The sequence below is a fragment of the Megascapheus bottae genome, chromosome 9 (genome assembly GCF_031878675.1).
Source record: "Megascapheus bottae isolate mThoBot1 chromosome 9, mThoBot2.hap1, whole genome shotgun sequence".
NCBI lineage: Eukaryota > Metazoa > Chordata > Mammalia > Rodentia > Geomyidae > Megascapheus > Megascapheus bottae.
Window position 1 is genome coordinate 45,533,540 of NC_143517.1, and position 17,344 is coordinate 45,550,883.

A 17,344-nucleotide genomic window follows, 5' to 3' on the forward strand; every position below is an offset into this window, starting at 1 on the left:
TCTACTAACACCAGATGCTAGTGGGGATGTGGCCAGGAGGGATCACTACTACACTGCTGGTGGGAGTGCAAACTCATTCAACCAGGATGGAAAGCAGTATGGCGGTTCTTCAAAAGAGTAAACTTAGAGCTTCCCTATGACCCAGCAATTCCACTCCTTGGCAATTACCCAGTCATCCAGAAACAAGGGCATACTAAATCCACCAGCATAACGATGTTCATTGCAGCACTATTTGCTATACCAAAGATATGGAACCAACCCAGATGCCCCTCAGTTGATGAGTGGATCAACAAGATGTGGTATTTATACACCATGGAATTCTATGCTGCTGTCAGAAAGAATGACATCATCCCATTTGTAAGGAAATGGAAAGACTTAGAAAAAAATCATATTAGGTGAAGTAAGCCAGACTCAAAGGAACTTAGGCTCAATGGTTTCCCTCATTTGTCATAATCAGTAGAAACCTTGGGCTCTCCTAGCAGAGATTTACAATAGAGCAAAACCTAAATATATAAGGCCATATAGAATGACGCTAAATGAAAGGACCTCCAGATATAGAAACAAAAGCCATGTAATGAGTGATTGTTGTCCTTAATGTACTATGTTATCTCTCATCTCTTTTGCTATCTCTTGGTTATCTCATATTGTTACAGTATTTCACCTGGTTATCTGATATATTGTATACATGTTTATTTGTTTATTTGAAATAGGATAGGGAAGGGGGGAAACAACATGAGAGGTGGGGATAGGGGGAGAGAGAAATGGGAACCAAAACAGGAGAAAGGGTATTAATGTATGTGAAGTAATGCACCGTCTATCTGAAGAATATAATGTAACCCTTCTATTAATTACAATAAAAATACATGATAAAAACTAAGTCTTTTGTAAAGAAAATTAAAAACCATGATCAGGTTTTCCATAGGGAAAAACAATTATTTAGTTTAATTCTTTGGATCTTTATTTGATATAATTTGTGTTCCAAGCCAAAAGAGAGAGAGCCTTTTGAGTTGTCTATAATGGGCTATGTAATAGCAAAATATGGAAAATGATTGCTTCACTGGTATGTGTAAGAACATTACAGTAGTAAGTGCGCTGGTGAATCTTCATTATGGAAGTGGCCTAGAAGAATCCTGACCTTGGCCAGGCAAGTGGCACTTAGCTGTAAGCCTAGCACTCAGGAGACTAGGCAGGGAGGAAGACTTAAGTTGTATAGTGATACTCTATTGCAGATAAACAAAAAAAGACCAAGCATACCAAAGTCCTTATATCCTTGACTATAATGTAGATCACAATGTTGAAATCAATCTTGAGGTGAGCAGGAAGGCATATATGATCATTCAAAACCAGAAAATTTTCATGCCATTTCTCTGCTTTATGTTGTGCTGTATAGTTCACAGAAACTAGGGAGGATTTACAGTGTTTTCACCACCACTAAATAATGGCATGAGGAGATAGTTTTTATACCCAGCTTTAAACATAGTATTTTTTTCCCCAGTACTGGAGATTGGAGATGGAACTCTGGGGCTGCTCTACTATTTGAACTATTCCCCCAGCCCTTTTATTTTTTTCCATGTATTTTTTTATTGTAACTAATAAAAGGGTTACATGATATTTGCCAGATAGAAGGTGCATTAATTCACATACATTGATACCCTTTCACATGTCTTGGTCCCCATTTCCCTCCCCCCGAACCCCACCCCTCATCTTGTTTTCCCCCCCTCCCTAACCAAATACAAATATATCTGATATATCAGGTAACCAGGTGAAATACTGTAACAATATGAGATAACTAAGGGACAACAAAAGAGATGAGAGATAACATAGTACCTTTAGGACAACAATCATTCATTATATGGCTTATGTTTCTATATCCTAGAGATCCTTTCATTTAGCATCATACTATATGGCCTTATGTATCTAGGTTTTGCTCTATTGCGAATCTCTGCTAGAAGAGTCCAAGGTTTGTACTGATTATGACAAATAAGGAAACCATTGAGCCTAAGTTCCTTTGAGTCTGGCTTACTTCACTTAATATGATTTTTTCTAAGTCTTTCCATTCCCTTTTATTTTTTTAAAATAAGATCTTGATAATTAATTTTGCCAGGGTTGGCCTTGAAGTTGCAATTTTCCTTCCTCCACCTCCTGGATAGCTAAGATTATAAGCACATGTCACCGCACCCAATCCTGTATATATTAAAGCATCACATAGTATCCCCCAAAATATGTGAACTATTTATGTACAAGTTGAAAAACAAAGATCTAAGTCTTTCCATGGCTCAACTAATGTCCAGAATCGAGTTCAAGCTCTTAATTTTAAAACACAAGAACCCACTTCTTATCCATACCTTTCTATATCCCTGGCTTCTGTTAAACCTATGCTGTTTAATCCCAGTCACATTGATCTGTATGTCTGATGTTTCCTCCAGACACCATACATCTTCCTAGAGCCATGATACTTATAGAAATTCTCCCATAGCAATGACCAGTTAGGTTCACCATTATCCCAATGCCTATGAAGAAAAAAGAACCGTCTATTCTGTGGGAGAAGATCTTCACTAACCATACAACGGACAAAGGCCTCATATCTAAAATATATCAACAGCTAAAAAAATTAAATCACTCCAAAGCTAATCTCCAAAGAAACAAGCATACCATCAAAAGATGAGCCAAAGACTTAGAGTCTTCTCTGAAGAAGAAATAAAAATGGCCTATAGACACATGAAGAAATGCTCGACATCTCTGGTCATAAAAGAAATGCCAATCAAAACAACTTTAAGATTCCACCTCACTCAAGTTAGAATGGCCAGGATCAAGAAAACTAATAACACCAGATGCTGGGGGTATGTGGCCAGAAGGGATCACTACTACACTGTTGGTGGGAGTGCAAACTCGTTCAACCACTATGGAAAGCAGTATGGCAGTTCCTCAAAAGACTAAACATAGAGCTCCCCTATGACCCAGCAATTCCACTACTTGGCATTTACCCAACCATCCAGAAACAAGGACATACTAAACCCACTAGCACAATGATGTTCATTGCAGCACTATTTACCATAGCAGATGCCCTTCAGTTGATGAGTGGATCAACAAGATGTAGTATTTATACACAATGGAATTATATGCTGCTGTCAGAAAGAACTACATCACCGCATTTGTTAGGAAATGGAAAGACTTAGAAAAAATCATATTAAGTGAAGTAAGCCAGACTCAAAGGAACATGAGCTCAATGGTTTCCCTCATTTGTCATAATCAGTACAAACCTTGGACTCTTCTAGCAGAGATTTGCAATAGAGCAAAACCTAGATACATAAGGCCATACAGTATGATGCTAAATGAAAGAACCTCTAGGATACAGAAACAAAAGCCATATAATGAGTGATTATTGTGCTTAATGTACTATGTTATCTCTTTTGCTGTCCCTTGATTATCTCATATTGTTATAGCATTTCACTTTGTTATCTGATATATTGGATATATGTGTATTTGGTTATTTGAGATTGGATAGGAAAGGGGGGAAAACAAGATGAGGGTGGTTTTAGGGGGAGGGAAATGGGGACCAAGATATGAGAAAGGGTATCAATGTATGTGAAGTAATGCACCTTCCATATGGCAAATGTAATGTAACCCTTCTATTAATTACAATAAAAATAAATGGAAAAAAAAGAACTGTCTATTCTGGCTTCACAGGGTCTGGTGTGGGTGCTTATTGTGGTAAACGATGGCAGATGTATCTGCTGAATGACTAACAATATATAATTTTAGGATAAACACTGAAACACACTGTGCTTTGTATCTTTTAACTCAGTAACATAACTTCATTGCAAACAAAACCACTTCAAAGTAGAATGTATTATGAAATTGGGCATCATTTAAACAGTATAATCAATCAATAATTGATTATGCATATATAAGAGCCACTGTAAAGCTCTTATGGCTCATTTGTTTGTTCTTTGCTGTAACTACCTAGAGATGAGGATTGGAGGGAAAGACTGAATACTGAAGAGGCTAGACTGACAAGATAAAAGTCACAAGAAGGTCAATATTTTCTAAAGAAGCTGCCAACAATAGACTTTACTCTGTTACCAAGATGATTTTGTAGATGAGCTCATGAGAGTCATTAGGCAACTTTTGTTCCAGGGTATATTATGTCATTTGTCTAGGTTTGCAAAGTACTTACTGAAAGAGCTCACATCAGAAACCAGAATTCCTTCTAGTCCACTGTTCTTTGAAAGACAGAATTTACCACAAATTGATTTTTGCCTTTAGTAGATAAAAATTGAACTATTTAATGGAATTTGAGACCTGGAGTTTACAACTGACCATTTATTAAAGTAAAAATAATTAAAAGAATTTTGAATTTTTCTAATACTCTCCTTTATAATTATGCATAACATTGGTGTCTATACTTCATGGCTGATATTTTAAATGAGCAGTGCAATGAAGCCCATCTATTGGTGTCATGATTTTCAGATATGACCTCCAGGCCACCCTAATGCTTACTTTGTGGAGAATTTAGAGAAATACATGCTTTATAAGCTTTAGTATTCATACTTTGTATAAGAGGATGGAAGACAGATGAAGAGAGGTAAGTGAAGAGAGAGTCAAATGAGAAGGGAAAGTTAGAATTCATTAACTGTCGTGTATGTGTATGTGTGTCTGCATATATACATATGTGTGTCTGCATACACACATATGCACATACATATATATTAATTTAAGTGCATTTATATTTAGCTGAAGGCACTGTGCAGGACAAAGCAAGTTTTCACACAAATTGACCAGCAGAAATTTTGATTAATTAGAGAAATGACCTCTTCCTTACAAGATATTAGAAATGCATTACTATTAACTCTGTTATCCCAGTGCGACAAGAACTATTAATCCTTAATTATACTCATTCTACAGAATGAAGAATTTTGACACAAAATATACTATTTTGAATTACTTAATAAAAGGGAAATGGTGGAATTTTGATATAGGATATGCATTTTGTATTAAGTGATGGTCTATGTCAGCTCATTGAAAGGAAAAAGATGACTTTGAAAAGGGCTGTCATATTTAAGGAAGTGGAATAACCTCCCATGTTGTTGGGCTGGAAGAATTACTATCATGAAAATGTCAATACTGCCAAAGGTTACAAATTCAATGTCATTCTTTAATGAAATAGAGGAAGCAATCCAAAAATTCATATGGAATAATAAAAGAGCTCAAATAGCAAAAACAATCCTTAGCAGAAAGGAGGAATATCAATACCACACTTTAAACTCTACTGCAAAACTATAGTAACAAAAACTATAGTAATAAAACAGTAATAAAAACTGGCATAAGAACAGGCCCAAGGACCAATGGAATAGAACTGAAGACCCAAAAATCAGCCCACAGACCTATGGCCACCTTATCTTTGAGAAAGGAGCCAAGAATCCTGGTTGGAAGAAAGACATGTCTTCAACAAATCATACTGGCAAAACTGGCTTAGCACATGTAGAAAACTAAAGTTGGATCCTTATCTGTCTCCCTACACCAGAATCAACTCCAAATAGATCCAAGACCTTGAGGTAAAGCAGATACCCTGAAAATCTTACAAGAAGAAATAGGAGATACACTTGGCTCCTTGGCACAGGTTGAAACTTTCTTAATAAGGACCAAGAAGCAAAACAAATCAGAGAAAGTCTGGATAAGTGGGACTGCATGAAACTGCAGAGCTTCTATATGGCAAAGGACATAGCTAGCAAATTATCTAGAAAGCCTACAGAGTGGAAGAACATCTTCATTAACCATACAACAGACAAAGGCCTCATATCTAAAATATATCAACAGCTAAAAACTTTGAATCTCTCAAAAACAAATCTTCAAAGAAACAAGCATCCCAATAAAAGGTGGGCTAAAGTCTTAAAGAGAGACTTGTCTGAAGAGGAAAACAGAATGGGCAATAGACACATGAAAATGCGCAACATCTCTAGCCATAAAAGAAATGCAAATCAGTTGTTCTTAAGGTACTATGTTATCTCTCATCTCTTTTGCTGTCCCTTGGTTATCTCATATTGTTACAGTATCTCACTTTGTTACCTAATATATCGGATATATTTGTATTTGGTTATTTGAAATTGGATAGGGAAGGGGGGAAAACAAGATGAGGGGTGGGGGTGGGAGAGAGGGAAATGGGGACCAAGACATGTGAAAGGGTATCAATGTATGGGAATTAATACACCATCTATCTGGCAAATATCATGTAACCCTTCTATTAATTACAATAAAAAATATATGAAAAAAATTTAAAAAAAATTTAAAAAAAGAAATGCAAATCAAAACAACTTTGACCAAGACATGAGAAAGGGTATCAATGTTTGTGAAGTAATGCACCTTCTATTAATTACAATTAAAATATATGAAAAAAAAAACTTTGAGATTCTACCTCACCCCAGTTAGAATGGCCATGATCAAGAAATCTAATAAAAACAGATGCTGGTGGGGATGTGGCCAAAACAAATCACTACTGTACTGTTGGTGGGAGTGTAAACTTGTTCAACCACTATGGAAAGCAGTATGGCAGTTCCTCAAAAGACTAAACATAGAACTCCCCTATGACCCAGCAATCCTATTGCTGGGCATTTACCCAAATAGCCAGAAACAAGGCCATACTTAACTACCACCACAACCATGTTCATCGCAGCATTATTCACCATAGCTAAGATATGGAACCAACCCAGATTATCCTCAGTAAATAAGTGAATAATGAAGATGTGGTTTATTTATACCATGGAATTCTATGCTGCCATCAGAAAGAATGACATCACCCCATTTGTAAAGAAATAGAAAGACTTGGAAAAAATCCTATAGTGGAGTAACTCAGACCCAAAGAAACATAGACTCCATGGTTTCCCTCATTTGTAACAATTAATATACATCTAGATTCTCCTAACAGAGGATCATACTAGCTCAAAAGTTATTTACATATGTCCATATAAGATGAAGCTAAATGAAATGAGCTCTAGGATATGGAAATAAGAGGTTTATCTTTGTGATTGTTATTCTTAATGTACTATGTAAAGCTATTTCTTCTCCCCTTATGGTTTATCTCATGTTGTTACTGTATCTGAAGTATGGTACCTGGTACATTGTTTATTTGAAAAGGGGAAGTTAAAGGAAACACAAGATGACTAGGAGGGAGTGGGGGAGAGAAAGTGGGAGAAAAACCTGGGAAGGGGTAACAATGTTCAAGAAATAATATACCTACTATCTGATGAATGTAACTGTAACCCCTCTGTACATCACTCCAACAATAAAATAAAATGAAATAAAATGCCATGTGACCAATATGGCCTACTAGGATATCCTGTTGTCCTACCTCCTCCCTAGATGGCACATACTTAACAAGTCAAGAAATTCATTTATCTCCTCATTTTCTTAAACATAATGGGAATGGAATTACATGTAAAAATTAATTTTTGCCAGGTACAGTGGGCTCATGTCTGTAATCCTAGCTTACTCAGGAGCCTGAGATCTGAGGATCAAGGTTCAAAGCCAGCCCAGGCACAAAAGGACCTGTGACTCTTATCTCCAATTAACCTCTAGAAAACAGGAAGCGGAGCATGGATCAAGGGTAAGGTGATAGTCTTAGGGGACAGTGCCCAGGCTGTCTGTGTTCAAGCCCCATGACCCACAAAATAATAATAATAATAATAATAATAATAATAATTTTATCTTCTCAATTCTATAACTTTAATAAAGCAGTCCTTTTTGTTTAGAACAAAACTAAAAACATGGGAAACCCACAGGTCAACAAGCAAAAAAGCTGAGATTTCAGGAAAGAGGTATTCCAATATTATAATTACTTCATACTAGTTGGTAAATTTGAATAAGCCAGTTCATTTCTCTGGACTTCAATATATTTACCCCTCAAACATGGACCTGAGCTGTTGAACAATACAGCCCCCCACGAGTATGCTAAATAAGGACTCTTTGTTGGTAGTAATCATATAACATCTGACCCACAAGAGCAACTAACCTAACTGAACTTTCTTTCTTCTCTTAGCCCAGAGCCATCTGGAATATTTTGATTACTGAAATAATATGTATTGATCATCTTTGAGATACTAACCCCTTGACCAGCTAACATCAGAACATTAAACTGTAGCTTTGATACATCAAAACAATCAGAATCTATTCCTAAAATGAAAATCAACTTATAAATATGTTACTTTTTCCCAAGCATCAGTGTACAAAAATGTAGCCAATTACCTTGCACAGAAGGTTGTTTGTTTGTTTGTTTGTTTTGGTGGGGGGGATTGGTTGGTTGTTTTTTTTTAAGAGAAAGCCTGAAATAATCAAGACATTTACAAGTAATGGTATCCCAATTATCTTCTAATAAGGAGACAACAGAATAAACCTTAGAGAATCATACAATGTTCCTTTATAATCGTCAAAGAACAGAACACTGAAGAATTCCTTAACTTTGCTGAAGTATAGCTATAGTTTTACTCAGCTAGTAGCTGCTCTTTTATAATGAGAGAAAGCCATTTCACACCAGCAGGCTTTCTCCATTGGCAGTAGCCAATGAGAACCTTCAGCAAGCTTGCCAGTAAGACAGGTTCCTTCTTTCAAAAGAAAATAGCACAAGAGGATGTTCCAGTTCAAAGTGAAGAACTGCCTGTCTCATCCAACCTTACCAGGGATCAGGCAAATTCAAGACTTTATCCTGTGATATGCTTTGTGCTACTGATTTCCCTAAGACAAGCTGTAGTTTAGTTCTGCTTCTGACTGCTAGGTAGCTTTTTGTTGTTTTTGTTTTTATGTCTAGTTTTCTGGTGGTTAGCTGGAGATAGCAGTCTCATGCTCTTTACTGCCTCGACTGGCTCCAGACTGCAATCTTTAGGTCTCAGCCTCCTGAGTAGCTAGGCTGACACATTTGACCCACCAGTACCAGCTCACAGTAGGTTGGTTTTTTTTTTTTACAACTTTTATCTTTTTAGTGGTAAAATTTAAACATTTATCAACACTATAGATATTTACTAACATTATAGGTTACAATGCAAATGTTTATCTTAGCGTTTTCACTTGGAGTTTAAGTTAATGAACTGTTCTCCAATTTGCAGGGACAATAGCTTCAGGACAAGTATGTACACCAATGATCTAATGACCTTCCTTAGTCCTTAGGCCTCGGACATTGGGACTCTGATTCTCAAAGAGTACATTTGGAGACCTAACTGCCATGGATGGAGCCAGAAGGATTCGACTGAGCATTCTACTGCAGTTTCTGTACCTTGCTTCCACATACTTCCTTTCTCTTCCTCCCCCAGAATGGCACAAATGACAGGTCTTTTATTCATTAGGGGCTATACTGTACTCAGAATTTTGTGTCGGAAAATTTACCAACAAAGCTTAAATAAAGCAGATTAAATTTTAAGATATGAAGACACAATTGTAAATTAAAATATTGTATATGTCAGGATAAATAAAACTGGGGTGTCTTGGGCAGGAGAAAGAGGTTACAGAAGCTGAGAAGAGGGGAAGGGAGGAGACAGGAGAGGAAACAAGAGGAGGAGAGGAGAGAGGAACAGCACATTCTAGTGCATACTACCATGACCACCTGGGTAGTCTATAAGCAGGCATACATTAATGAGGGAGGTACAGAAGGATCCAGATTCCCTTTCAATATCCTCAGATACTCAGAAGAACATCTTTTTTACTAAGCATAGAACTTTCTATTCTCTAGCAGCAGGTAGACACAAGTAATTCCACAGTGATAGTGGTTCTGTAAGTTATTCTCTCAGTCATTGTCAGCATCACCTGACAACCTCTTACCAAAAAAAAATAAATAAATGCAAGATCCAGCTGGGTGCGGTGGCTCACACCTGTAATCCTAGCTACTCAGAGGCTGAGATCTGAAGATCGTGGTTCAAAAACAGCCTGGGCACTAAAGTCTATGAGACTCTTATCTCTAATTAACACTAGAAAACTAGAAATGGAGCCACATGTCGCTCAAAGGGTAGGGTGGTAGCTTTGAGATGAAAATCTCAGGGACAGCACCCAGTCCCAGAGTTCAAGCCCCACAAAAAAAAAATGCAAGTTCTCAGGTCTCACTTCAGATCTAGACTCAAACCCTAGGCAATTTGTTTTTAATCGAGCATGTTTGTACCTAATCTGGGGAGTAAGTTATGGCATTACACTCTCTCCTTACTGTCTGTGAACTTTTAATTCTGTATGATACCTCATTTATTAAAAATTACTAACAGGAGAGGCCAAATATTCTGTTAAACATCTTGCAATGTAAAAAACCAAGTATGCAACCTCACATATAAACAAAGAAAAGCATAGAAGAACAAAATTCAGCATGTACTTCCATTAACAAGTTTTATTTAGAAAATTTTCTGAGTTAGTGCCACTTAAAGTATAATTTTCTTCTCTATTATTGAACAATTATCTCTTAAGACCACAGAAAATAAGTGTGATTATAGTCTTCTCTGATTCAGAGACCTTTTTCATCACCTGACTATTAATATCACCAAAGTATATGCAAAGAATATCAAGAAAGTAAGTTCTATGGGAGGTCTATGATCATCTAGAGCCCCGTACTAAGAAATGAGACATTTTATTTCCACTTCATTCACAGGAGTCTGTAGTGAGCACTTCCCGCTTCAACCACATCAGTAATGATTTCCTATGGATCCATTAGCTCCATCATTGTGTGTACTCACTTACAATAACTATAAGCATGGCAGGCCTAGTCTCACATGTACATTCTCTTACCAAAGCTGATTTACAATCACTACACTCCATTTCTGAGAAAATGAATCAATTTCAACAAAATTGGTTAAGGGATTTTCTCTAAAGAAGACTGTCAACACAGCAGGAAGTATTGTTAAGGTGACCTCTGACACTACTGTGCTTATGACAATCCTGGTTTAATTACTGTCCCTTTACAGTTATTAACAGCAGTCCTGTCAACCCCCATAGCCTGGGTTTAACAAAACACTGTATGGCCAGCAAGTTGACTACAACTAGTTTATGTAATGCTAACCCTAGAATTCACAATAAATGCCCACATCTATCCACTCTTCTCTTGTCTCAACTATGTGCAGCCTGAATTGAAAAATGAACAAAATAGTCCTGGACTCAGACATCCCCCACAGGTACATCTGAAACTATTTCAAGGTGGATGCCAGTCTCCCACAGATGGTCATAAACTACTAAATGCAAATTATTCAGTAGTTCAAATCTATCCCTTAAAGACATAAATGTTTTCAAAACTTAAGTTACTAATACCTGATGGGAGTCTGTCCTTCTAAAAAGGTATGCAATTCCATGATATGAAAGTAAATCCACATCTCTATCTCTGCTACTGGTAAAACTATTCACCCACACAATGTAGGACCACAGGACGAAATGTAATTTTCTCTCTTTCCATTGTGTAATTACCAAATCCATTCTTTCTATTTTTAAAACTTCTGGAACTCATTCCTTAGTTTTCCTCTGAGTATAATTTCTGATCTGGAATTGTTACAATAGCTTTCCTTAACTTTTTAATCCCTCTCCAATTCATTTCCCTCACTTCTGTTCCAATTATCTCAAATGAAGTAAGATCTTTAATCCAGTGCCAGGTGGACTGATAATGGCAATCTTTTTAGCCTAGCACTCAAGACCTGTGTCCTTTATCCTCAAGTATCTTTTTTCACCTTCAAGTCTAACTATACCCAACCACCAAGTACAAACTCTCCAGTGGTTCTTATCCAAGGATGGCGCTGCTTTTCTGTTCCAATGCTTGAAAATGTTTGAGAACATTTTTCTTGCCAGTGTTTGGAGATCATAAAGAACACTTGATGAGCAGGGACTAAGGGCACGAAATTATCACTATGAGACATGTCTTGTGAAACAGAATGATCTTGTCAAAGTGTCAGATAACTAGCCAGTTAAGACTTATCCTTCAAACATATCACATGTACATGGTTCCTTCTTTCCAGAATTTATTTAACCCTTACTAGTTCTGTTTTCTCTAAAAAGTAGTATTGCCCTTGGAAATACAATTCAGATTTCTTTCTTATCTCAGGATCATCTTGGCTGAGTAATTACATACTGAAGATATATGTCAGGGATTTAATACCTACTGATAAAGCTATAATGCTATAAATGCATATAAATGCTATAAATTATGAAGAAACTGTTCACTAGTTTGTTATTTTACAACATTGTCCCCTTTTCTTCAATTCCTTTACTCCCTAAAACTTCCTTAGAAGAAAGGATGATTCTCTTATTTGAAAGATTAATATTCACTGAGAAGATGGGAAACAGTCCTGCAATGATTTTTGAGTTAAGCTATAAACAGTCACATACTAATTCTACTGATGGAATATCATTATGTCTTTTTTATCTTGTTGAACTTAGAACTTAGGATACTTTCATATAAAATTAATATTTTATAATGTCTTTCTCATTAACAGCATTAAAAAAAACCAACATGCATGTATTAGTTGCAGGTAAAGTTTAAACAGGTATTTCCCAGAAAGGCAATTTTAGAAACAGAGCAAACCAAAAAGTTCTATCTAGCCAGCAGGTGTTTTAGATCTTTCTACAAAAAAATATTTAGTTGAAATAAATAAAACTTACAGGACGAAATAGCATATACTTCTATACACACATGAAGTAAAAGTGCTGTTATTCTATCGCATTTTTTTGTAGGTTTGAACTTAGGCTATTTCTATAGTTTATAAAATGAGCTCATGCCCTGAGTTGGTGGAGAAAGCCAAATGCTCACTTGCGCATCTGTTCATATCTGGGGCACGGTGTCCATAGTACCCCGGTGGGCAGGAATGCAAGCACTCTCCAAACTGGCGCATCCCCTCTCTTCGAAGGAAGAAAAACAATTTCTGCTGGCATCGGCTGCACCCATTGTCCTTGGAACAAGACAAACAACCCTTGCAAGTGGGATTTGATACATAGCTAGCTGTAAGAGAAAAACAAAAAGAGAAAAAACAAGACATGTTTAAATAGGAGTAGGATCAGACTTCTGCTCTGTATACCATGGTAAAAGTGTCTAGTCTCCATGCTCTCCTTCTATAGAAATACAAAACATCATCATCTCTTACCCCTCCCACCCCCTTGCTCCCAATGAAGGAAAAATAAAAAGAAAGAAGCAGAAGCAGCCTAAAGAAACTCAGTGAGAGCCATTGAACCATGGACGGGAAGAAGAGGAAAAGAAAGCACTATCAACCAATCACTAAGGTTTATTTGACTAAATCATAATGTGTGAATGACCCCTTTGTAGAATTAATATACTCGGAGATGAATGAATCATGGAAAAGTAAAATGGGCTGTTAGGGAATGGTGAGTACCAGCAGAGATGGTGAATGAAGGTGAATGTGATAAAGGGACTTTATAGGATTGTATGAAAATTAGAATAATCAAAGTGCTGAAATTGTTTCTAAAAGAGAGGAAGGCAAGAGAGAAAAAGGGGTGAGTTTAATCAGGAGGAGATATAGTGCATGTCTGTATGTAAACATCACAATTGAACCTATCACAATTAAATTTACAATAAATATATGCTAATTAAAAATTCTTTTTTTTTCCTGGTCAGTCATGGGGCTTGAATACTGAACTTGGGCGTTGTCCCTAAGCTGTTCAGCACAAGACTACCAATATACCCCTTGAGACACAGCGCCACTTCCAATTTTCTGATGGTTAATTGGAGATAGGAGTCTCATAGACTGCCAGGGCTGGCTTTGAACCATGATCCTTATATCTCAGGCTGAGTAGCTAGGATGATAGACATGAGCCACCAGCACCAGGCTTTAAAAAAAAATCCTTTTTAAAAACAAGTTTAATACACAACCAGAGGGAACCTGGAGGCACAGACCAGGCCTGAAATAGAAATGAATAAATTCAGGATTAAACCAAACAAAGGCAGTGTTTATTTCAGGGTCCTTAATCCAGACTCAGAAACATACACACAAGGAGCTGACACTTAGCCCATATTACATGGATAGTTGAGAGAGCACTTTATCCACAAAAGTACTAGAATTCCTTTCTACAACTTCCCAGACACAAGGAATTCAATTCTCAGCTAAGGAAATGAGGATGAGAATGAAAATTAGGATGAGATATGGAGGAGAGGAGCTGGGACAAAGAACAGGGAAGAGGGAGGGAGCAGGGAAATGAGGAGGAGGGAGGAGGAGGAAGGAAGCAGGAGCTGGGAAATGAAAAAGATGGAGGGAAGGGGAAGGAGAAGAGAAGGGGAAGGAAGGAAATGGGAGGGAAGGGGAAAAAAAGAAAGGGAGAGGGGAAGAGGAGGGGGAGGGAGAAAAACAGGAAGGGGGAGAGGGAGAATAAAACATTTGAGACATGAGAAACTCAAGCACACAAGATAGTCAGATGTGATATCTACATTCACATTCCAATTGTTACTATGGGACTTGAAAGTCAAGAAGTTAACAGGAAAACACCCAAGGGGAACAAAAACAGATATAAAAGGCTCTAGAAATTGTCTATAATCCATAGTTCTTGATGAAATATCCTTGAAAAAATAGTATCCCATTATGTAATATTTACGGTTTCTGCTAGAAATTTGGCACTGAATTTTTATTCTTCTATAAGTAATGTTGCTCTTCTTTGATTTAAATTTAATCTGTAATTGTGTTTAGATACAGACTTATTTTACTAGCCTGCCTGGATCAATTTTTCATCTAAGAACTTGTTTTTATTTAGTTCTGGAAATGATTCAGCAGGATCTCTTCAAATAATATGTGTTGCTCATTTTGTAGTAAAAATAGTGTGCATTGGCACTTGTTCATATTTTTATTGCCCGTTTCTTATTTTTTTTACTTATTTTTTTCCTATGAGTCCTTCTATCTCTTTGCTAGTTACTAACTTCCAACCTATCATTCAACTTATCCATAGAAGGGTTATTTTTCACTTTTAGATTTTTTTATTTTATTGTAATTTTCACATCACTGCTGTTATTCCCATATTTGGGGACATATTCTTCTGATTCTTTATCCATTCTGCGTTTTGCTGAGATGGATGACTTCTGCATGAAGATTAGGTTGTTTATGTAATCTTTATTGGATGTTGATATATCTTTTCTTCATGGATGCTTCATGGAAGTGTATGGATTACAGACAATTTCTAGAGCTTTATATATCTGGTTTTGTTCCCCTGGGGTGTTTTTTTCTGTTAACTTCTTGACTTATAAGTCCTGAGTTCAAACTCTAATGTAGGCACACAAAAAAATTCACTTTGATTTCTGTTGCTGAGTCTATCTTCCTGCTTTTATACTCCCTACAGTATTTCTATTATACTTCAATCTGACCAGATGACTATGATTCATAAATCAGTTACAGAGAGCTTCCTATCCCCTCCTCTTATCCCGACGCCCCTAGGTGCCTTCTGGAAAGAGTTCATTCTGATATTTTACTTGGTATCCTGAGAATATTGAGCTATAGCTCAACTTCTCCATGTATGACAGGGAAGAAATGGAAGGGGGTAAGGTGAAGAAATCTGGGGAAGAAAAGTAGAAGCACAATATTAACAGTCCCTAGTGAAGTAGGAAAAATGGCTGAGGAAAACCCAATTCTGATTTTCAGAGTCGTCCAGGGGCATCATCTAAAACACAAAACCCACATGGTACTGTATGTGGAGAAACAATCCATGACTTTTTGTGAAAGATACATCTTTTAAATATGAGGCACCAGAAGACTAAAGCAGGAACAGCACTGCTCTTTGGAGCTGTGTCAAAGCCACACTACAGAGCCCTCTTTCAAGAAATCTGAAGAGTTTTCTGTCTACCTTCTACTCTTGAGTGTAATTACAGATTTGGAAAAATCTATATCAAGATTACACAAACCTAACTTTGAAGTGAGAAGAGCATTTGAAAAGTTCACATATACAGAGCAGTTTAGAGCAAAAGATTCTCTTTCTCCTGGTCATCACAGAGGAACTTGAAGCTATACTTTTAGTTCAAAGGTTAAACAAAGAGCTCTTTATCACTATAAATCACACTCCATAGGAAGACATAAAGAGGAAAGGGAATTACAGAACCAAGAGAATCAACACAAATTAAAGGCTTTTGGTGGTGTTTTGTTTTTATGTATCAGAAGCCAACTTTCATCTTGACCACAAGGATTTCAAAGTCAACAGATCATGCCCTACATTTATTTTTTTAAAGGTATTCTTAAAACCATTAAAAGAAATAACTCTATTTACTTGAACCTGGATAGACTTAAGCAATGGAAATGACTTAGGGAACACTTAACCAGAGTCCATATCTTACGTATCTTTATAACCTTACACAAGAGGAATTCTCTTAAAGCAAACATGATTTTTGCCACACCTAGACTAAGTGTGACCTCTTTGCTTCCTCCAGTCTTTTCAGGTGTTTATAACACTTTAAGGCTAAAGACAAGAGACAAGAGCATAAGTGATTTTTGCCTCTTGCTCTATATCTCAAAAGCAGACTTTCTGAGTAATTGCTCTCCAACTACCATTATTGACTTAGTCTGTACAACAACCAGTAGCTTACTGGTAATTCACCAAGACTTTTCCATCTGTTATATGGTAAACTCACCAATGTCTGTTGTCTAAGCACGGGTAAAGTAGACTTTTAAATAAGAATTTTTTTTTCAAAATCAGGATCTTAATAAATTGAATGGCTCTGTCCTTTGCTATGAGATTCCATTCAAGCATGCAGGTGAATAAACAGATTTTAATTCCCAGCTTTGATGACCATGTTTATTTGCTCTCTCTCTGTGAGCTTCAACTATTCTGACCCAGAAACCTACTGAGATCCACAGGCTCATCCTTCCAACTAAAACACATTTCTCAATCTAGACCCACCCAACATTCTAAAGATGAAATCGATCATCCAAAACTTAAAATATCCTGAAAAGGGTGATAGTTATTCTTATTTTAAAATATATATCTCTTTAACAAATAAAACAATCACAGATTTAGAAAACAAGAAAAACTATGACACAGAGCTCAGTACCTGTATCACCAACAATTTTATCAAAACAGAAACAGCATACTACAGACTCATAATTAGAAAGTTCTAATTACTTCTGTATTGTATTTAAATTGTGAACCAAGTCTGCCCCTGTTTATAAACTTGAGTGTTTGAAATTTAATTCTTCATCAGATCAACCTAGTTGTTTCCATTTTATGTTCTATAAAGCATTTTATATACTTGCTAAGTGCACATCTGTCTCCAATATACTCCTGACACATTCTAAACGTGATGCCCTATTTCTAGAGTTAGACCTTGCCAAGCAAGGAGTAATCTAAATTCCTCTTACGTGAAGGCATTCATTTTTGACAAAGGTACAGACTTCTGATTCTGAAAATAAAATGACTGAACACT

At 36.6% G+C, this 17,344-nt stretch overlaps 1 protein-coding gene across 2 annotated transcripts in view; it reads right to left on the minus strand.

The window, feature by feature from the left end:
* Rspo2 (R-spondin 2) overlaps positions 1–17,344 on the minus strand; it is a 145,414-nt gene that overhangs the window by 64,177 nt on the left and 63,893 nt on the right. For both annotated transcript variants that reach the window (XM_090339263.1, XM_090339264.1), the window contains one exon: positions 12,749–12,937. In XM_090339263.1, the coding sequence (XP_090195389.1) occupies positions 12,749–12,937 (189 nt within the window). The remainder of the gene's footprint in view (positions 1–12,748; positions 12,938–17,344) is intronic.